At 56.2% G+C, this 21,640-nt stretch overlaps 1 protein-coding gene and 1 long non-coding RNA gene across 2 annotated transcripts; both read right to left on the bottom strand.

Annotated features, from left to right (window-relative positions):
* Positions 1–218: 218 nt before the first annotated feature.
* On the bottom strand, positions 219–15,208 carry LOC135988741 (maestro heat-like repeat-containing protein family member 2B). The gene is made up of 28 exons (XM_065634905.1): positions 14,544–15,208; positions 13,905–14,044; positions 13,114–13,236; positions 12,188–12,353; positions 11,692–11,790; positions 10,560–10,711; positions 10,047–10,190; positions 9,205–9,297; positions 8,592–8,661; positions 8,378–8,482; positions 7,942–8,015; positions 7,616–7,735; positions 6,718–6,825; positions 6,363–6,519; positions 6,009–6,049; positions 5,710–5,851; positions 5,342–5,394; positions 5,023–5,130; positions 4,696–4,815; positions 4,397–4,507; positions 3,842–4,003; positions 3,493–3,615; positions 3,128–3,195; positions 2,656–2,788; positions 2,463–2,555; positions 1,910–2,014; positions 1,576–1,699; positions 219–1,429 (listed from the first exon to the last, which is right to left on the bottom strand). Exons 1-28 carry the CDS (start codon positions 14,566–14,568, stop codon positions 1,380–1,382), a joined length of 3,009 nt encoding a protein of 1,002 aa, XP_065490977.1. The 5' UTR covers positions 14,569–15,208; the 3' UTR covers positions 219–1,379.
* A 1,252-nt stretch (positions 15,209–16,460) lies between these two features.
* LOC135988231 (uncharacterized) lies at positions 16,461–19,909 on the bottom strand. Its single transcript, XR_010606126.1, has 4 exons — positions 19,584–19,909; positions 17,883–18,105; positions 17,180–17,341; positions 16,461–17,045 (listed from the first exon to the last, which is right to left on the bottom strand). It is a non-coding gene; the product is annotated as an uncharacterized LOC135988231 (long non-coding RNA).
* Positions 19,910–21,640: the final 1,731 nt, after the last annotated feature.

The following is a 21,640-nucleotide window of genomic DNA, read 5'->3' as shown; positions in this document are numbered from 1 at the left end:
AGTTCAGCCTGTCCCACGATATAAGTAGGTCATGTGATATATTTCTCCCAGGGACTCCTGACATCTTTCATTCATTTTTAATAAATCTGCTGAAGTGAAGCTATATGTGTTTTTCATTTTAGCGATCTACGGGGAATTCAAAGCAATAATAAGAACTTGCCGTATTATCAGAAACAGTTTATAAAAAGCAAACTGGTAACAATACGGGGCGGGGGGGAGTGGAAAAAACACCACCTGGTTTCATTTTTCCCATATCAATTTTTATGAAAAAAACACACACTAGAATGCAGTTATCAGCAAGGTATACAACTTCACATCTACACACAACGTAATTGCACATTTCTGACCATATTAACTACAAATAGGGCAGCTATAAAATATATCAGTTATACCTTCATTTACTTCTAGATATCTTCACTGAAATTATTTTGTTGCCTAAATTACCGTATAATGTGCACTTTATTAATATATTATACATTAAGTATACAAATATATTATGAAACAACAAATCTAGTACCGATACCTTCGTGAATCTGAAAGGAAGTTGGCCATTGGGTAATGCTGAACAATCAACACTCATCTGGATAAAAAATCCAGGAGCAGAGCTGAAACTTGTTTTCATTGGTAGGTTGTACTTTTCTGCAAGTTGTGTTATCATACCTACATACAACACATAAAGATTTGACCCAAATAACGTACATCTATGTCCACACACACATACATGTTTGTGTTGTACAAAGATGCATACTGTTACTGAGATTTATAGGCATTGAATGTGTCAGGTAAGTAACATGACAAAAGGCTTTAGAGGTGGGTCTTCAGGGAATTATGTAAGAAAGATACTAATGCAACAAATCCGGTGGCATAAAGCTATTGGGAAAAAAAATCCAGTGGAGAATCAGATAAATTCATGTGTTCTTGAAAGACAGTTCATGCATTCAACCAACTCCCAGGTGGGCCTAACTATGGATAGGAAAGTTTGCTCAAGCACTTAGCGTCAGTGTCTAATTAGCAGACAGAGTACCGACTGTAGACTGAGGACTCTCAGATTTCAACCAGTTCATGACTTTGAGCGATCTTCTTTCCCCACACTGTCGGTAACGCTTTACTTTGCAATCCCCTCCTTAAATCCATCTTGTTCCTGGCTGAGAAGATACCGTATGTGGGAAACTGTTGGATGGTAGAATAATTTGTCCTGTTAAATCACAGAGATTTTGAATACTGCAAAGATGATCATAGTGTGGGCATGGACTTTCTTCACCGCCTCATTCGAGATGGTAATAAATGAGGCTGGAGATCCTGGCTGGGAGCGGCTGCTGTTGTTACCGCTCCTGTCTGCTCCGCCAGGCGTTCGGGTACCGATGCTGCGGGTACCGCTGCTACGCTGAGCCAGCGGAGGTGCTCGGCGCCCAGCTGGAATATCTTGACACTGTTAAAAATAAAAGGTTATCAGATGGCTGCTCTTGTCTAGTTTGCAATTTCTTTAAATCCAGTAATGCTGAGGGGGTTTTGGGTTTCATAAAACTGTTTAAAGAAGAAAATTTTATTCATTACACAACTGCCTGCTCTCCTCACCTTGCATTTGGTTCAGGTAGCTGATGCAGAGCCATGCCCTGTAGCGGGACGAGTCCAGGCAGTCAGTGGTCAGAGAGACCAGCAGTCCCACCAGGGAGCCCAGCTGCCGGCAAGGGCGTCCTCTCTGCAGGACAGCAGCAGGACAAGGGTCACAGGCGCCCCAGCACCCGCTCGCCTCGGCCACCTGTCCCGCTCCCTGAGCAGCAGCCGGGCAGAGGGGCCGGCAGGAGCTGCCCAGGAGCCCCCAGACCCAGCACCCAGCCGGGCAGGGCTCCCTCGCGGGGCCAGGAACGGCGGGGAGGGGACACCAGGGTGTGCGGGGGTCCCTACTCACCGTGAGCTCAGCTCGCTCCTTGCAGGCCCCCAGCACACGGGCACAAACCCGCAGGGCTCTCTCCCGCTCCCACGCTCTGTCGGAGCCCAGCCAGTGCTGCAGGACCTGGGGCAGGGTGCAGCTCTCTCACAACAGGGATCTTCCTCTCCTGGAGATCCCTCTCTCTCGTTCTCTGGCCCCTTCCGGGCACGGCCCCCACCCCCACCGAGCCCTGGCCCTGCAGCCTCCGCTGCCTCACTCTCTCCAGCCGACCCTGCCCCAGGCCAGGTGCTGCTTCCCTGCCAGCGTGTCCCTGCTCCAGCCTTCCCCAGGCTGCTGTCACCCAGCCCATGGCTGGCTCTCGGCTTTCCCTCCGGCAGCGACCACTCCTCTGCCCAGCCTGAGGCCGCAGTGGCTGGCACTGCTGTCCCCCAGCTCAGCCCCTGACTGGGCACACAGCCTCAGGGCGAGGGGCCACAGCCCTACGTTCCCGTAGGAAAGGGGTGTCCACCTGCTGTCACCCGCTAAATCCTTGATTCCCTGCCCCTGCGACACTTTCCCCATGGCTACTCACAAGGACCACATCATCAAAGCCAGCTGAGGTCTCCTCTGCCGCCAGGAGAGTCTCGATGAGGTGGCCCAGATCTTCAACACTTCTGTGCAGAAGCTGGAAGCGGGAGAGGAGAGCTGAGGTTCTGCATCACAGGGGCTGCCAGGGCACATCGAGGGGATCCTGAACCAGGGTGGCAGGCACTGCCCTGTGGTACCTGCATGTTCAGAGCTGCCCGCACCGTCCTGCCCCTCTTCATCCCCTCCTCGGAAGGAAAGGACAGGACAGCCTGGCAGCACACGGCCAGCAGGTCGCGGTTCTCCTCCCTGCTCAGCGCTGGCCTCAGCTTGCTGGCCAGAGGAAAAAGGAAGAGAAAAGAGAAAGGGGAATTACCAGCCCTCTCCAGACTGGCTCAAACCACGACCGGGTTCTTCCTAATCGAGGGCTCCAAACCTAACACCCCCAACCCCTGCCAGCAAGCGCTGCCCTCAGCTCCAGCAGTACCTGCCTCCCCCCGGGCAGCAGCAAACCCCCACCTCAGCCGAAGGAACCCCTGGGGCTCAGGAGACACCCAACATGGGGAGCAGCCTCCCACTCCATGGCCCCAGCAGCTCAACACCACTGGGGCTGCCCTGGCCAGCTGGGACGGGGCACACGGGGAATCCTAGGAGCCGGGAAACAGCCCTCACCTCAACTCCTCCAGGGCCTGAAACACTCCGTACACCAGGGAGTCCCCAGGCTCCTCCTTGATCCAGTCCTGCAAGTCCCAGAGACAAAGGTGCAGAGTTGCCAGTGGGCATGGACACGGGACAGCCCTCCCGCCTCCCCCGGGACAGGCTCTGCTGCCAGGCCTGGGCAGACACTGCCCCGTCACCCCACGGGTCCCCAAAGGCACCGCAGGAGGGACCCTGCTCCACAGCCACCCTGCACCGCAGGGCCCTGCAGCTCAGGACACAGCTTCAGGAGCTCGCGTGAAGCCCAGAGACCATCACCTCTCTGGGGAAAGCGCAGCCCAAAGCTCTCCTGTGCGACTGTCCCTGCTGCAGGCACTCACCAGCAGGGTCTGTGTCACCTCCTGCTTCAAGGACAGCTCAAAGCTGCCAGCATCACCCACAGCCTGGATGGCAGAGCTGACCTCAGTGACACTCTGCACCAGGGTGAGCTTGAGCTGCATCTCCTGAGGGCAAAGAGAGCAAAGCAGCCCTTGAACTCTCTGCGGGGCTGAGAGGTGGAAGAGGAGTATGGGCAGGGGGACACACAGGGATTTGCATCTGGATGTTGAGGACAAATCCTTCCTTGGGGGATCTTTAGAAAGAGTTTGTCCATCTTGGTACACCCCAGCCCCAAGGGGCTGGAACGAGGGCACCCAGGCGTCCCTGTCCCTGCACGGGTCATGCTCCTACCCTCTGTGTGACTCTGGAGAGCCGCAGGATGGTGCCCATGATCTCTCTATCCATGCAGGCGAGTAGCTGCTCCCTGGGGGTGCGCAGAGCGGTGCCGCTGTACGTGCACATCAGAGCAGCGCGAGTGGCCCAAGGTCTCTCTGTGCCCTGCGGCGGTTGTGCCTGTGACAACAGAGATGCCCCCAGACGTCAGCCCCAGTACTGCCCCGCACCCTCACCAGCTCCTTCCTCCCCTGGGCACCTCCCCACGCTGCTCCTCGAGCTGCGAGCTCCGGGGCTGGGAGCTGTTCCCGTCCTGCAGCCGGGGCTCTCGCACGGGATGGGGAGCAGGGAGCAGCCAGCATTGCACACACGGCTGGTGGATTTTCCGCTGTCCTTCCCAACACATCTCAGGGGCCCCAACGCTGGGACATCCCCTCTGAAACACAGGTCTTGGGCAGCTCTTACAAGAGGGCTGATATAAACACAGCTGCCACAGTTTGGCTACAGAAGGTGTAGAAGTGAAAATAAGGTCCAAAAAAGGAAAGCCAAAGAGCAAAACCCTGCATCCTTTACCTTCCAGCCCGTGGAAGTCTCATCAAACCCGTCTCTGGTGAAAGCAGTCACCGTGTCCAAGACCAGGTTGAAGTGGGTCTCAGCAACATGGGACACCACAGAAATCATCCCCTGCAACCACAGGGAAATGGGGAGCGGACTCCAGCCCAGGCACTCAGCCATGATCAGTGACGATGGCCAAGCAGGATGTTGCAATAAGGGGGAAACAGCAGCGATGGGGACATCAAGGTCTGGAGCGGGGCCAGGACCAGCTCTCCCTCTGCCCCAGGAACAGGGGCAGGACATGAGCATCACCTCACCTGGGTCTCAGAGAGATCCACAGAGTCTGTGTCCTGGAGGAATCTCAGCACCTGCCCTTGGACATGGCTGAGGTCCCGACAACCTGCCAGCGCCCTCCCGAGAGCCTTGTAGAGGAAAAGCTGAAAGAGAAGAGGCTGAGCCTGAGATGCGGTCACAGCCTGACCTGTCAGGAGAGGGCTGGCCCCAGACGGACCCGACTCCCCCAGGAGCAGGCAAGAGCGGCCACGGTGCCAGGCTGGGGCAGCACGGGGGGAAGCGCAGTTTGGGGGTGAAGCAGTGAAAACTGCCTGCATGGGCAGAGCCCTGGTGTGGGGCAGGAGACAAACCTCCTCCCAGGAGCCAGGGGCAGAGCTGCCCAGCTGCCAGCTCAGCTGCTGGCTCAGGCCCACGGTCCAGGTCTCATCCTCAACGGGCTCCAGGGATGCTCGCAGGAACTGGGGGGAAGAGGAGAGGAAGTGAGTGTCCCCCTGCCCTTGGCCAGGGCCCTTCCCGCACCCATGTGTCTTGGGATGCTGCTGGGGGAGAGCTGCTGGAATGGCAGTGTCTCCTCCTGCCAAACCCAGCCCTCTTTTCACCAGCTTCCCACAACTCTGTCTGCTCCCTCTTCTACCCATCTGTTTGTGACACCCCCCGAGGATGCTGTACCTTAAGCACATGCTGCTCCAACTCTGCAGAGTCCAGGGAGCTCTCGGCTCTTCCTAGAAAGCAAGAGGAAGCAAAAGCTCTTGCTGCCGTTCAAGATCACACCAAAGAAGGGCCCAGTGGTCTCCTCCACCATCAGACCTCCCAAAAGTCCCAGGCCATCAGGCTGGAAAGGGCCCACAAGCACCTATGCCAAAGCCCTTGCAAGGCCACAGACACAGGAGGGAACCCAGGGGCGTTTGTCAGGGCCACTGAATTCATGCTGGGGAAGGATGCACTGACCATGGCTGATCCCCACTGCGTGACTGCTGGGAAGCTGCATTTTCCTGCTCCTCCCTCCCCTCCAGCCTCTCCCCCCACCCACACTTTACCTGCCAGGGGCTGCGGCAGGAGGGGGAACTCGGTGGCCCACGCTGTCCCCAAGGCCCCACGGGTCCAGCCCTGCGGGGCCTGCAGCAGCTGCAAGGCGGTGACTGCGCGGCCGCTGCTGGTGTGAGGAGCCGCCGACAGCACCTGGGCGAGGGCAGGAGAGACAGGTCACTCCTGTCACCAGAGCCACCAGAGCCACCCCTGCCAGCCCCGAGACAGGACTGGGATCCCTGAGGGGCTCCGGCGGGCTCGGGAGTGCTGCCAGAAAAGCTCTTTCTTTCCCCAGGGCCCCACTACTCACCAGCAGTCGAGCCAGCAGCGCCTGGGGAGCCGGCAGCCGGGCTGCGGGGAGCAGGAAAGGCTGGGTGAGACAAAGAAGCCCCCGCCGTGCCCTGACCCTCGTACCTCCCGTGGCCCACACAGGGCTGAGAGCAGCTGCACGGCCACAGTGCCGGCCCGCGGGCTCCCCAGGCTGCCCCGCATGGGATGAAGGCAGATCCAGCACGGCCAGGAAGGAGCCCCAGCTCCCCAGGAGCCAGAGCCTGACTCTGCCCTTTGCTTTTCCTGGGCTCCTGCTCAGGGTTTGTGGGGCACAGAGAGACACAGACTGGTCTGAGCCCCTTCTAAACCCAGCAGTACCCCCTGGGGCTCCTACCTTGCTCCTGCAAGTCCACAGCATCGGGCTCCTCCTCTTCCTCACATCCCGCTCTCTCCCGTCTCTCCAGCAGGGCTCGCAGGGAGCAGGACAGCGAGATCAGCACACCACTGTACTGGGCTGGAACGATGTGCTGCAGCAGCCTGGGCCACAGGAGCTGCAGAGAAGAACCGAGCAATGAAGCACATACGCATTTCCACTTAGCTCCGAGATGTGAAGGATGGTCTACATTTCCCTGAGCCTCATGTGCTTCGTGAGCACACGTGAGGGGAGAGGTTCAGGGCATGAGGAAGAGCAATGAGAAACACTCTGAAGGAAAGAAGTGGCCACAGCAGCAGGCCAGAGAGCAACTTACTTGGGACATCCCTCTCTGAGAGACATCCAGCGAGCCCAGGATGTCCACGCACAGGGCTCGAAGAGCTCTGTGCTCCTGAGGCTGCCAGGCAAAAAGGCCTCCTGCCGCCTGTAAAACAGAGTTGGCAAAACCCCCGTTACTCTCAGCTCCCAACCGACCAGGCTCAGGCACGGCCCCAGCACTGCTGCTGCGCCAGCATCCCAGGAGCAGCGACCTCCCGAAGGAGAATCCAGAAGCCCTTTCCTTCGCCCTGCTCCCAAAACAGCCTCCTGGAGCCCTGGAGAAGAGTGGCACACACACATCTCCCAGACAGCCAGATGCTCCAGCCAGAGAGGGAAGATCCTTGGCAAGCCAGCAGCAGGCTGGGCCATCCCTGGCCTTCATCTCCTGGGTGCCCAGCTGGAAACACTCACTGAAGGGGCTGCCACACAGCCTGTCCCCTTGCCAGAAGGGATGTGGGCCCCCGGGCTGCTATGGGATGGGCAGGGCGTGTTTTGGAGAGCCAGAGCACGAGAACGCCACAGAAAGCTCCTCTAGCCAGGCCCACCTGTGTGCACGGGCTGCGTTGGGCTGATGGCCCATCAGCATTTCGGGGTGGATGATGCCCTGTCCCCACAAGTCTGTCCCTCCCTTCCCAAGGCAGCTTTGCTGGAGGTGCGTGTGGGCACGGCTCAGCCCGTGGGGCGTGCAGGTAGTCCTGGGTGGCGTGTCCAGGTGCAAACCCACATCACCCAGACATCTCCACCACCATGGCACAGCCCTGTGGAGGCCGCTGCGATGGCCGTGCTGGCACCGATGGCCCTGCAGCGTGGAGTTCTCCATGGGCAAGGGTGCCTGCAGGAGCTCTCAGCACGGTCCAGGCACTGGCTGAAGCCCCGGTGTCCTGCTCTGCCCTTACCAGTCTGCCCGAGCTCCGGCTGTACTCGCTGAAGATGTGCCCCACCACATCCTGTGGCCAGCAGCTCTGGGAGCCATAGCTGAGCAGTTCCCGGGTGAACTCCAGAACTGTCCTCTGCACCTGCCGGGGAGAGCATGGTTATCACCCTCCTGTTCCAAACCACAGGGAAGCCGCCTTCACTTGGGGACAGCCTTTGTGGCTCACGGGGAGATGACGAGGGCACGGCAGAAGCTTTTGCTGCTGCCATGGCCTGGCCAGGCTCTGCCCCAAGGGAAAGGGTTTCTCTGCCTTCCCTGGCAGCACTGTCCCTTCCCAAACCAGCTCACCTGGGCGCTGGGGTCGTTGCGCACCAGCTGCACGGCCACCACCACCTGGGGCAGCTTCTTCCTTGCTGCAGGAGCTGGAAGAGACACAGAGAGGTGTGTGTTGAGGCAGAGCCCTGACAGCACAAGGTTCCCTTGAAGCTTCCAAGCTTTACATACACTGGTGGGACAGAAAAGCAAGCCCTGGCTCTGATTTCACAGGAGCCAGCAGTGTGCCCAGAGTGACTCTGTTTCTAGAGGCGTGGCTATTTTATGGGCACCAAAAGCTCTGGTAACACAGAGAATGAGAGAAACGGCACTGGTACGAGCATCTCCTGTGCAAACCACCCACCCGCACCCTGCAGCTCCTTTCGGGTGCAGCTGCACCACTTCCAGCCTGTTCCTGCGCTCAGCCCAGCAGCCCCAGCCCCTGCCGTGTGTCCCCGGCCCCAGCACCGACCGTCAGAGCGGGCCAGCTCTCCCAGCACGCTCAGGGTTGCCACACGCTGGGCCTCGCTCCTGTGCCTCAGCTGGGACCGCAGAACCGCCGCAGGGCAGGTTTGGGCTGCAGGGAAGAAATCGCGTCCTGCATTAGCAGGCGGCTGCCCCTGGCTGCCGAGGACAGGGACAGAGCTGCCACGGCACGGTGACATCGCCCCATCCCCTCTCCTTACCCTGCAGCATCATGTGGCGGGATGGCTTCGCCTTACGGGCCGGGCCAGGCTCCTCAGTCACATCAGGGACCTGTGGGAACAAGGGTCATTTGAGAGAAATGTGCATCAGCCTTGAGAGGGATTGAAAAGAATTGGTGCTTTCTGCCTTCCTCCCCTCCCTTGCTCCTCCTGCAGCTTGGCTGAGAGGGAAATCGCTGTGGGAACCAGGCTGCCCCTCCAGCCCCTTCCAAGCACAGAATCACAGAATGTCCCGAGTTGGAAGGAACCCACAAGGATCTCGAGTCCACCTCCTGTCCCTGCACAGGACACCCCACAGGTCACACCGTGTGTCTGAGGACGTTGTCCAGTCTCTTCTTGAACACTGTCAGGTTGGGGCTGTGACACCTCCCTGGGGAGCCTGTTCCAGTGTCCAGCACCCTCTGGGTGAAGAACCTTTTCCTCATGTCCAACTGATCCTCCCCAGCACATCTTCCTGCCATTCCCTGGGATCCCAGCATTGCTCTTCCTGCAGCCTTAAGGCACCTCCATGGCACCTGGCTCACCACCTGGCGTGCTGCTCTGCAGGTGGTCCTGGCGGAGGGACACCCTGCCCCGCGCCGCAGGCTCCCCTTACCTGGCGGTGCCCAGCGGGGCGGGTGGTGAGAGCGGAGCCCCGTGGGCTTGGGGTCTGACCTCCCTGCAGCATCTGCAGGACGTGGCCGAGGTTCTACAAGAGAACGGGGAGGTGTGAGGAAGAGGAGACTAAAGCCACCGCAATGCCCCAGGAAAAGGAGAAGCCCAGCGCAGCTGGGATGAGGGGAGCCCCTGATGTCAGCTCCCAGGGACATCCCCAAACCCTCCTGCCCGGGGTCCTTGTTTGCCCCCACTCTGAGCAGCACCAGAGGGTCTCTGCCCTCTGCACAGGACCATTGCTGACAACTCAGATTCACAGAATCAGAGAATCATTTTGGTTGGAAAAGCCCCTCAAGCTCATCAAGTCCAACGTTACCCCACCCCTGGCACCACCCCATGTCCCTGAGAACCTCATCTCCACGTCTGTTCAACCCCTCCAGGGATGGTGACTCCACCACTGTCCTGGGCAGCCTGTTCCAGTGCCCGACGGCCCTTTCCAGGAAGAAATGTCTCCTCCCAACACTTCCCACTCAGACCTTGTCCCTCACTGGACGGCACTGGACGTTACGGCAAAGCTCTGCCCACACACAGAGCCCCAGGGAGGTGCCAGTGCCTCCCTTCCCAAGAAGATGAGCGCCAGGGACTCTTGGTTCCCCCTGTCCCCGACCCCCGCATCGCTCTTTTCTTGCCCAAAGAGCCCAGGAAGCCTCAGGCCTCCTCTGCTCTCCCTGCTCCTTCTCTAAGGGCTTCCCAGGTCCCCTGGCACCCCACAGCTCCCCAGCACCGTGTGGCACTGGCAGAGACCCGCCGATCAGCCACGCCGGGCCCTGCGTGAGTCCTCACCTTGGTGACCCGGGACGTGTCCTGGACCCGCTGGTGCCGGCGCAGGAGCCGGAGGAGCTGCTCCCGGGCACGCTGGCAGTGCCGCTCCTCACACACAAGGACGCCAACCATGGCAGCCACCGCACGGAGGACAGCCCGATTATCCTGGGGAGGGAAGGGAGAGGCTCTGCTTGGGCGGCTGAAGCTCTGCCTGGTGCTCAGCACCCCCTGGACACCAGTCTGCCCTTCCCACTGGGAGGGGGTTCCCCTTCCCTTCTGCCCCGCGGGAAAGGGACTCACTCCAGAGCAGAGCCAGCGTTTCCCCAGGCTGGTAGCCCAGCCCTTCCTGCAGAAAGGCTGCAGGACTCGGCTGCTTCTCTCCAGGGAGCCCCCAGCCCCAGGCACAGTGCCAGCAGGCTCCCGGCTCGGAGGCTTTCCCCGCAGACCCCTTCCCTTCCCCGCCTCCCTCTGCTCGACCCCACGGGGCACAGACGGACCCACTGACGCGGACACCCCTGCTGCGGCCCTTCTCACCTCTTCCTCCTTGCAGCCCAGCCAATTTACCACTGCGTGATGGAAGAGCGGGTAAATGTCTCCACAGAGCTGTGCTGCCCTTCTGCGAGGAAAGGGGCATTGCTTGCGGCTGCACAAGTACATGGTGATGCCCTTGGACCATTGCTCCAGAACTGCACCAGGAGAAAGGACAAGGGAGCACGTGAGAGTCTGCAGCAAGGAAGGGTCCTTGCACCCTCGCCCAAGCCTGCTTTAAGTACAGCCCCACGCTCAGCAGGGCCCAGTCCAGGACCAGATCTGGGTCCGAGGACAAGCTGTGCTCTGGAGGTGTCTGGATTCTAACACCCCGCTGTTTCCCTCCTCCCCACTGCACCTGTTCCTCCTCAGTGGCCCCTTGTCTTACCATTGGTTGCCACCGAGAAGAGCCTGGCTCCATCCTCGTGACACTCACCCTTTCTATATTTATAAACATTCATGAGGTCACCCCTCAGTCTCCTCCAAACTAAAGAGCCCCAGCTCCTCAGCCTTTCCTCATAAGGGAGATGCTCCACTCCCTTCAGCATCTTCGTTGCCCTGCGCTGGACTCTCTCCAGCAGTTCCCTGTCCTTCTGGAGCTGAGGGGAGAAGAGAAGGAGTCTCCAGAGAAGGAGGCTCCACACCCGCTCTGGGCAGCCTGGTCCAGGCTCTGGCACCTCACAGCAAAGAAGTTTCTCCTCATGTTCAGATGGACCCTCCTGTGTCTCAGTCTGTGCCCGTTGCCCCTCACCCTGGCGTTGGGCACCACTGAACAGTCTGGTCCATCCTCTGACACCCACCCTTCAGACATTTACCAGAATAAATAAGGTCCCCTCTCAGCCTTCTCCAGGCTGAACAGCCCCAGCTCTCTCAGCCTTTCCTCAGAAGAAAGATGCTCCAGACCCCTCAGCATCTTTGTAGCTCCTCGTTGTAAGGAACAGAAGCCACGGGAAGGGACCCGGGAGCTCCTGATGTGTCCTGCCCACAGAAACCTCCCAGGCTTCCCCCGCTCCTCTGCATACTCAGCAGTTTGGGATCCCAGGGTGGGCTGACACCCAGCACCTCTCCTCTAGGATCACATGGAGCCACCAAAGGCCACCCCAGCCCCTGCGCGGGCCCTGGCCGAGCTGACACTCACCCCCGCAGACAGCGCGCAGGGGCCGGCCGCTCCCCGCCCGGCTCAGCGTCCTGCGCAGCGCCGGCAGCGTCGCTCCCGCGAAGGGGACACAGCGCGGGGCTGCCGAGAAGGGACAGAGGGAGCCAGAGGGTCAGTGACACACAGGGGACACCAGGGTCCATCTCTGGCAAGGCTGGAGCTGCTGGGCCGCGTGGGACATGCCAAAGGGTGCCAGGAGGGTGGCCTTCCCAAGGGGGACATGGGGAAGACCTGTGGGGAAATAGGGGGGACAGTGGGGGACAGAGACCCTGTGGGTTTGTCTCCAATGGGTTCCTACTGTCCAAGCACCAGGACTGGGCTGCTGAGGCAGAGCTGCTGGCCGGTCCTGGCACCAAGCAAGGAGGCGCAGCAACTCCAGAGTTCCCCCCAGTTCAAGACAGGGCATTTAGGGAGAGGGGATCCCTTCTCCCTGTTATCACAGACCTCTGCCAAAACCAGCAGGCCGAGGGTGCCATACCGTAGCTGCTGGCCATCTTGCCCAGGGTGACGAGCACAACCTCATCAGGGACCTTCCCTGCCACCTTCAGGTGGCTCTGGAGCTCAGCCATGACGAAGTAGAAGTGGGAGCGGGCCAGAGCCACCAAGAAGTCACTGGCGGCCATCCTCACATCATCCATCACACCCTGAAAAAAGTGCCACATAGAATTACACAATCATTTTGGTTGGAAAAGCCCCTCAAGGTCATTGAGTCCAACTGTTAACCCACCCCGGCACTGCCCCATGTCCCTGAGAACCTCATGTCCGTCTGTCCAACCCCTCCAGGGATGGTGACTCCAGCACTGCCCTGGGCAGCCTGTTCCAATGCCCCACAGCCCTTTGGGGAAGAAATTGCTCCCCAGATCCAACCTCAACCTCCCCTGGTGCAACTTGAGGCCGTTTCCTCTGGTCCTGGCGCTTGTTCCTGGGGAGCAGAGCCCGACCCCCCCTGGCTCCAAGCTCCTTTCAGGCAGGTCAGAGATCAGAAGGTCTCCCCTCAGCTCCTGTTCTCCAGCTGAACCCTCAGCTCCCTCAGCCGCTCCCATCACCCTTGTGCTCCAGCCCCTCACCAGCTCCCTTCCCTTCTCTCAACTCTCTCCAGCACCTCAAGGGCTGTCCTGCAGTGATGGGCCCAAAAGTGATCCCAGGATTTGAGGTAGAACACAGTATTCAAGAAGTAACCTTGAGCCTGACCCCAGCTCGTGCTCAGTTAGAAACAACCCCAAGTCCACTTCTCTGCACAGCTCTCTGTGTCCCCTCTTCAAATTCTCTGTCATGAGGAGTCCCCAGAGCTTCTCTCTGAGGACCTCCGCTGGGTCTGAATAACCGAGGAACATCTCTGTATTTCCCCAAAAACCAGGGGTGGAGGCAGGCTGCTTTGGTGACTCTGTGGGAGAACAGGCTCACCTGGGCTGCTCGCAAGTCACCCGAGGCCTCTGCTATGAGGCGGTTCACAACACCGCTGGGCAAGCAGCCATCCTGTCCCTGCAAGACACGCTCCAGCTCCCGGTACGTGTCCACCCGGCCGCCCTGGGGACAGACCACAAAGGGCAGTGATGGGACTCGCTTTGCTCTCGTTCCCAGGGAGCCACCAGAGAGACCCGCTGTCCTTCAAACCATCTGTGGGACACGGGCACGAGGTACGAGCTGCAGGTATCGCGTCGGGAAGGCCACGGGGAATGGAAAGATCTTCTGCGGCAGCTCTGAGACAAGCAGGGAGCCAGAGAGGGACACAGACCCCACCAGGGGAAGAGGCCGTGGGGGTCACTCCTGAGGACGGGGAAGGTGGAGGTCAGAGGGAAGGTGCCAGGTGGCCAAGGGGAAGGCGTGGGCACCAGCCCCTGACCTGAGAGGGAGAAGCCAGAGCACCCTGCACCCAGTGCCGCCCCTCGCACAGGCAGGAGCCCCGGGCTGCTGGGACAGCTCCAAACCAAAGCTCGGCAGGGGCCTTGGGGACCTGGGGAAAGGCACTGGGGAGAAGCTGGGGCTGATGGCAGAGGCTCTGCCCTGCCCAGGAGAGAGCTGAGAGCTCCTGGGGACAGGAGGGAGGGAGCAGCAACATTCGTCCCGCCTGAGCGGTAGGATCAGCGCTTGGGGACGCAGCTTGCGGGGCAGAGATGCCATCAGACAAGATCCCTCTCTGCCGCGGCCCCGGGGAAGCCCGGGGCACGGAGGGGAGCCCTCGCCCCCCACCTCACCTCACGGTCTTGCAGCTGTTTCAGCCGAGAAGTCCCGATGGCCACAAAGGTGTCAACAGCCTCAGGGACAGTCCCTGCCGCCCGGCCTCTGTCCTCAGGACTGGCGGCTCTGGACGGGGGACACACGCACGGACAGAGAGCTGGAAGGAAAGAAGGAACTGGTATTGCTGGCTGCAGAGCTTCCAGCAGGGAGGGTGAAGGTCTCCCCAGCCTCCCCCAGCACCACCAGCCTGGGCTGGGCTGGACTGGCAAGAGCGGCCAGCGGGATGAGAGGAGGGAGCGTGCCCCTCGCTGCGGCGCTGGGCAGACCCCCCTGGGGGACTGGGCCCAGTCGGGGCTCCCCAGTGCCAGGGCAGCAGCGACGTGCTGGAGGGAGCCCAGCGCGGGGCCGAGCTGGGCAGGGATGGACACGGGGCTCTGCCAGGGGGCCGGGAGGGCTGGGGCTGGGCAGCACCACAGGAGCCACCAGGCCAGGCTGTCTCAGAGCCATCCCAGGCTGCTCCATGGAGGGCAGGGACAGGACGGAGCCGGAGCCCTCGGGGAGGTGCCTGGCAGCAGGACGGGAGGGGAGGTGACAGGGACACGGCCCCCAGCACCTGGAGGGACAGGCGCTGCCCCAGCCTCCCACCAGCCCCTCACCTCGGAGCGCCCTCATACGCCTCATGGCTGCAGATCTCCCAGATCAACGCTCTCCTCTCACCAGGTTCTCCTCCCTCAAACACCACGAGAAACCAAGGCAACGCCAGCTCCAAGAGGAGGAGATAGAACCCAGGCATTGTGACCCCACCGCAGGGCACGGTGCCTGACCCAGGGCTGCGGTGGCACAGGGACACGTGCTGGCGACACACCGTGGGGCAGGGACCAGACACGACCAGACCAGGAGGAGTCTCTGGTAGGTCCCAGATGCAGCAGTTTTCTCCAAAAGAGAAAAATCATGTCAGGTGGCTTCACTGGAAGAGTCTGGGGCTTCCACCTGGCGTCTCAGCTTCCTGTAGGAAGTGAGGTGACTCTGTGAGACCCTGGGAGGAGTCTTGGGTGGATCCTGCAGGACAGAGTTTCCACTCAGAAAGAAAAATCACCTCGGGTAGATTCATTGGAAGAGTCTGAGGCTGCCACCGAGGATCTTCTGTCCCTAAAGCAGAGGTCAAAATACTCCAGGAGATGCCTGGGAGGAGTTTTGGGCTCTTCCCAGAGAAGTGAGCTTCTAGCATGAGAGACCTGGGGGGGTCCTGAGGGACCTGGGGGGTTCAGCCTGGAGAACAGGAGGCTGAGGTGGGACCTTCTCGCTCTCTGCAACTGCCCGAAAGGAGGTTGTAGCATGGACGGTGTTGGTCTCATCTCCCAAGTAGCAAGTGACAGGACAAGAGGAAATGGCCTCAAGTTGAACCAGAGGAGGCTGAGATTGGATATTAGGAAAAAATTCTTCCTCGAAAGGGCTGTCGGGTATTGGAACAGGCTGCCCAGGGCAGTGGTGGAGTCACCTTCTTTCTACTAGGCCAATCTTTCAGTATACTCTGGTAGGGGATATTTTACTCTGAAAAGGAATTCTGTTCAAGAAATAGGATACATTTCCATATTAGCTGATTCTCCAAGTGTCCAGAAAATTCATCCACAGTTATAATTTTTTTTTTTAACAAATTAAAATACTGTAACAAGTTACTCCTGGGGAGATACTCACTGGATAGAAGAAGGAAGTTTTTCACTATGAGAAGGATCAGTCCTTGGAATAATCTCCCCAAGGCAGTGGTGGGTTCCCCAATATCGGACACTTCTAAGATTCAGCTGGACAGGGTGCTGGGCCAGCTTGTCTAGACCGGGCTTTGCCAAGAAAGGTTGGACTAGATGATCCTTGTGCTCCCTTCCAACCCGCTATTCTATGATGCTAAACTTCAAATAGAAATCATGTCAAACAAAACTTGAGCTTTATGTAGTTACACTTGTGTATTCCATGTGCATGTGGAACGCAAGTACCAGATGTGAGAAAGATTTTTGCATGAGACTGCAGGGTCTAAGAACCACCACAGTTAGGTAAAAACTTCTGTAGAAGCCTGTTTCACCCTATGGCAGAACAATCCTATAGCTATGCAGCAAGGACATCCAAAAATAAATACAAATGCAAGTAAAATTACAATAGAGTATGTTCTTGGAGCAAGTGAAGATTCTCTAATCTGTTGGCAACATAATTTACACACACTACACCAGAGACAGGTAACGTAAGTTACTGTCACCCTTCACACATTGCTATGGAGAGGCCACAGAGGCCTCTCAAAATCCACCTGCAGAGATCAGAGATGGGAAATACAAAAGGCAGCTGTATTTTTTTTAGTTACTACTTATACTAGATGGCATTGTTGAGATAATACAGGCATAAAAGAATTACAACCAAATTACACTCCTTGTGTGGTGAAATCAAATTTTTTCTATAGATTAAGATTCTTGCATCCAGGTGACATAAGGGTAGAAAAACTCCACTGAAAATAATAATAAAACATAAAACTCCCAGAATATTCCCAAATGGCAAAAGCTGTCTTTTTCAGAATAACGAAAGCATCACATAGTCAAGGTCAAATTCACTACTCTGTCACTAAAAGTTTCAAAATTTCATGGATGCAGCTGAAGAGAGCACGGTCTTCAGAGTATAGTTACTGCTGTCCTTGTAAAGCTGTGACGTAGATGAGCTGATACATCTGCATTACAGCTTCCCATGACCTCTCTCTGCATCTGATTATATTTGAGTTCCTCCCCAACTATCTGTCAGGTAACAGACAGTCCTCTAAAGTTATGCTGCTTTTAAAAACAAAAAAACCCACGTCTCCCAAGATTTTTATTTTAACACGAAATTCCAGCAATAAAATACATATGCATATACCAGCATATAGTCACACAAGACAATAGAGATCAAGGTGTTAGCACGATTTTAGCAACTGGACCAATAATTCTGATCTGAGACAAAAATCAATAAACCAATAAGTAACTCTGAATGTCGAATGTTACTTATTCTGTAGTAAAGATCACCTTACAAGCTTTCCTCAAAGACTTTCGCCTTTTCACAGCCCTCTGGTGGTTCATGCTTGAACTCGTAGCTGTCGTTGGGTTTCGGTGAGCTAGCATATTTTGGCAAGGGAGAATTATTCCCATTCTCTGCAAGAAGAGAGCACCTCATTACTTCAGTGTGTCACACTATTAAAAAAAACCAACAGCTATCTTTGTATGTCCCCCAAATTGAAACACACATCGTTACCAATGTTATAAAATTAAGGAACATTTTCAGTCACCTTGAAGTTTTCATTTGCAAATAGGCTTTCTTATCTCAATCACTTTCCTCCTTTCCATTTCTCCTCATATCATTTTTCAGGCTTCTCTGCAATCTCTGTTAATTCCTGGCCACTTCCTGTTTGTAATTGCAAACCTGAATCTATGGTCTGTGCCATCACCACCTAGCCAAAAGAAACAGATAGAAATCATATTCCTTAAAAACCAGAACAAGCTTATGTGGAATTATGAAATTCTCCCAGTGTATCTCAGAAGATTTCTAGTAAAAAAGAAAAATTAGAAAAAGACAGTTAAACTTTTATGGGTGCACGCATGAAATGCTGGAAGGTTGCCCATTTTGTCTGAAATCAAAAAAATACCTCACACAAGCAACAGGACTAACCTATTTTTGCCGTTCCACCTGTTGCTGTACACTCTTGATTCTTCACCTTGTTCAGAGTACTTGAAGAATCTATTATTTAAAACCAAAATCTTGTCTGGGAAGCATATTGCTCAGTCATATCCAGCTCCAATTACAGAGCACTACATATGTGTGCACACATAGTATTTGGAAAAATTCAGAAAAAAAAGATCACTTACAAAATAAAAAACATTCTACCATTTCTCCATGGATGTGGGAAACAAAGTCCCTCTTTTACTACATGGTCATTCACATAGCAACGGGTTAAAGTTAAGCACTGTTAAACTTTTAGAGTTACACAGTACCTTTATCTCTGGAATCAGCAAGAAGATCATCTGTAGAACATGGACTTTCTTCACTGCCTTTGTTCGAGATGGTAAGAAATGAGGCTGGAGATCCTGGCTGGGAGCAGCTGCTGTTGTTACTGCTCCTGTCTGCTCCGCCAGGCGCTCGGGTACCAACGCCGCGGGTACCGCTGCTACGCTGAGCCAGCGGAGGTGCTCGGTGCCCAGCTGGAATATCTTGAGGCTGTTAAAAATAAAAGGGATCAGATGGCTGCTCTTGTCTTGTTAGCAATTTCTTTAAATCCAGTAATGCTGAGGGGGTTTTTGGGTTTCACAAAGCTGGTTGAAGTGGAAATTTTTATCCATTACACAAGATTCCAACATAAAATAAAAAAAATAAGTCAGGTTTGGAAACTAAGGACAACAGTTTTCAGGATTTCACAGAATCACAGTATTGCTCGGGTTGGAAAGGACCCTCCCGAGCTCGGCTGGTCCAAGCCCCGGGCGCAGGCAGAGTCACCGCCGCAGCCTGTCCAGGGCTGTGTCAGGTTTTCAACATCTCCACAGACAGCGATTCCACAGCCTCTCTGGGCAACCCGCTCCAGCTTTGAGCAGCCTCACAGAACTAAAAAAAACCAGATTAAAAAAGTTTTTTTCTTGTGTTTGGATTGTTTTTAAATTTATGCCCATTTGTTCTTGCCCTGTCATGGGGCAATAAGAGTCCGGCTCCCTCCTGCTCACTCTGCACGTCAGATATTTACACGCACCAATAAGATCCCCCTGAGCCTTCTCTTCTCAAGGCTGAACAGTCCCAGCTCCCTCAGCTTCTCTTCATATGAAAGGTGTTCCAGGCCCTTAATCATCTTTGTGGCCTATATTTCTGATACTTCATTACTAAATTTACCTCTAAAAATACCTAACAATAGAATTACAGTTAAAAATTGGCAAGTTGTGCTTCGGCTGAGATGGGGCAGTTCAGCATGGGCAAAGGGAAGAAAAAGTTCCTACAAAAAGTCTCAAAACAGACCTTTTGTCTTCTCCCCTGTTTTACTGAGATTTCTTATTTTATCAGAAGATAAAATACATCACAGTAATCACAGAGGAAAAGGTTCAGATTCAAGCTTTACCTCTTTCCTGCATTTTGCTTTCCAAGGGACATTTCAACTGCCTTTATTAAAGAATTACTTAGACTTCAGCAAAGCCTTTGACACTGTATGCCCCGGCATTTTCCTGGAGCAGCTGCAGCTCATGGCCTGGATGGGTGTCGGAGGTTCAACCAGGCCGAGTGCCGGGTCCTGCACTTGGGCCACAACAACCCCACGAACGCTGCGGGCTGGGGAAGAGCGGCCGGAAAGCGCCTCGCAGAAAAGGACCTGGGGGTGTTGGTGACAGCGGCTGAACATGAGCCAGCGTGTGCCCAGATGGCTCATATTCACATAATTATTACATATGCACTACAATTTTTGAAAAGTTTGACATACAGTACATTTATACTAAGAAAGATTTGATGATGTTAGTTATAATTGTTTAGTTTCTTACTGACAATACATCTATTAATTACTAGTTAAACAGAAACTAAGCCCTCTGCTTCTAAACAATGTGTTACTTAATCTTCTGTCTCCCTCTTGTCACGCAGAAGAATCTAAAACTTGAAAAACATCCCCTCGTTGTGCGGGTGGTCAGAAAGCATTTATCTCATGTCATCTGGTTAATGATGGGTACCTCTTTCATAACTTAATCGCAGTATACAATAACTTGGCAGCTTGTCTTCAAAAGCAGGAGAGAAAAAAGGGACATCTGGAAAAACAAGACTGAGCAAAAAGCAGCAGGGACAGAGGAGAAGAGACCGAAAGAGCATCAAGGAATTGGGCAGAGAAAGAAAAAAAATCAGGGCCGCAGCAGCGGGGCGCAGATGGAGGAAAGAACCTGGCACGGTCTACAGGACACAGAGGAACGTCCCCCGGCAGCCGGCCGCAGCGAGGGCTCCGCAGCGTCCGCTCCCAGCCCGGCCCGCCCCCGGTGCCCCGAGACACCACGGACACGCCGGATGCAGCCATTGACACCGGAAGGAGCCGGCGCGCTCTGATTGGCTGCTTTCCACGCCACCGCGCCGTCCCATTGGCTGCTCCCCTCCGTGTTCCGCCCCCACGAACCCTCCTCGGGGCGCAGCCGCGCGAGGACCGCGCCATTGGGGCCCGTTTTCCCCACAAGCACGGCTCCCAGAGCCGACTCTCCGGGGCGGCGGAGCCGCAGCGGAGCCGGCCGGGCCGGGCACTCACCGGGGCCGCGCAGAAACTTTGTCACACGCATATCTTTGCGTGTTCCCTTTGTCACACGCATATCTTCGCTCCCGGGGGTCCGCGGGCAAAGGGGCGACGGGGGGGCAGTGTGGAACGGGGGGGCTGGAGAGGAGAGAGGAGGGAGCGGGGACACGTCTCACGGGGGAAAAAATGCCCGCGGGGCACGTTTGGAGAGAAATCGTTTGGGGAGGGGCAGAGACACGCGGGAGGCAGTGCGAGTAGAAAGGTGCGCGGGGCGGGGGGGGGTGGGCACGGGACGTGTGTGGGGGTGACCTGCACCTGGGGGGTCCACCCGGGACCACCCACAGCAGACGACTCACCTGGGACAACCCGCAAAGGAGAATTCGCTCTGAAGAACCGACCCACGACAGAGACTCCACACCGGATCATCCCCAGCAATGCCCCTGCAACTGCTGGCGTTTCACTCCGTATTTGCCCCAAAAAGGGGGGCAGTGTGCCTGTCCGTAAGACAAGTTTGTTTTGGTTTTTTTTTTCTTAAACTCTTCCAAAATGCCTAATTTTGAGAGGTTTTGGCACTTTTTCACAACATGCTTTTGGTTCAATGCACGAAAATACGGTTCGTTTTGCTTTCCAGCTGCGCGCATCCAGGGAGAGTTCGCTTTCCCCAGGGCCTAAAATTCTTCTTTTTCTTATTATTTTCCCCATTGCACATGCAGACTCAGGGTGTTCGGCGTGTTTCTCAGCTGCTGTGGTGGGTCACGCTCTCTGTGCGCAGCCCCAGAAGGGGGCATCAGGCGTTCACAGCTCCCCCTCTGAAAAACAAAAATTCCAAATGAGAGTTCAGCGTCTGAAAAAAAATAGCGCAGAAGAAAGCAGAGGAATTCAGTCGGAATAAGGGAGAGGAGAGCAGCTGAGCTAGCGGAGGATTTGGGGGAAATGGGCCACCTTGAAACACAAGGCATCTTTTAAAAGCCAGAGCGATTTGAGCAATTCAAGACAACATTAAGACAAACTGACACCATTTGGGACACACTCAGCGGACAAGGAAACGCTCTCGCTGACGCTAGAAAGCGTCTCGCCCCTTCCCTCCGGCACCGCCGCAGGAGACAACCCCAGCGAGGCCGCGGGACGGGCTCACGCCGCCAGCGGGATCTGCGCTCACGGATCCGCCGCCACAGCTCCGGCCCTCGCCACGCTGCTGCTGCTGCTGCTACGCATCTGGCTCAGTCAGTAAAGCTGAAAGCGTGCAGCTCCAGAGAGTGACACTAAAAAGCAAAGAACCAACCGCGGTCATTCACTTTATACTAAAAAGGCGTGCGGATGGTTACTTACACCAGAAAAAACCCTTCTCTTCCATTTTCCTTTGGCATTTCCTTTGGCACGGGCGCCTGCGCCATCGCCCAGCGGCAGCGCTCGCTGGCCGTGCGCTGCAGTACCCGAGTTTCGCCACACGACGGCAGCACCGAGGCGCGCCGCGGCACCGCATTGGGGCGGCCGCCTGCAGTACCGCGCTTTGCC

Source organism: Caloenas nicobarica, chromosome 4 (assembly GCF_036013445.1).
Source record: "Caloenas nicobarica isolate bCalNic1 chromosome 4, bCalNic1.hap1, whole genome shotgun sequence".
Lineage (NCBI taxonomy): Eukaryota > Metazoa > Chordata > Aves > Columbiformes > Columbidae > Caloenas > Caloenas nicobarica.
The sequence above is the reverse complement of the archived record's forward strand: the minus strand, read 5'-3'. Positions and strand labels throughout refer to the sequence as shown.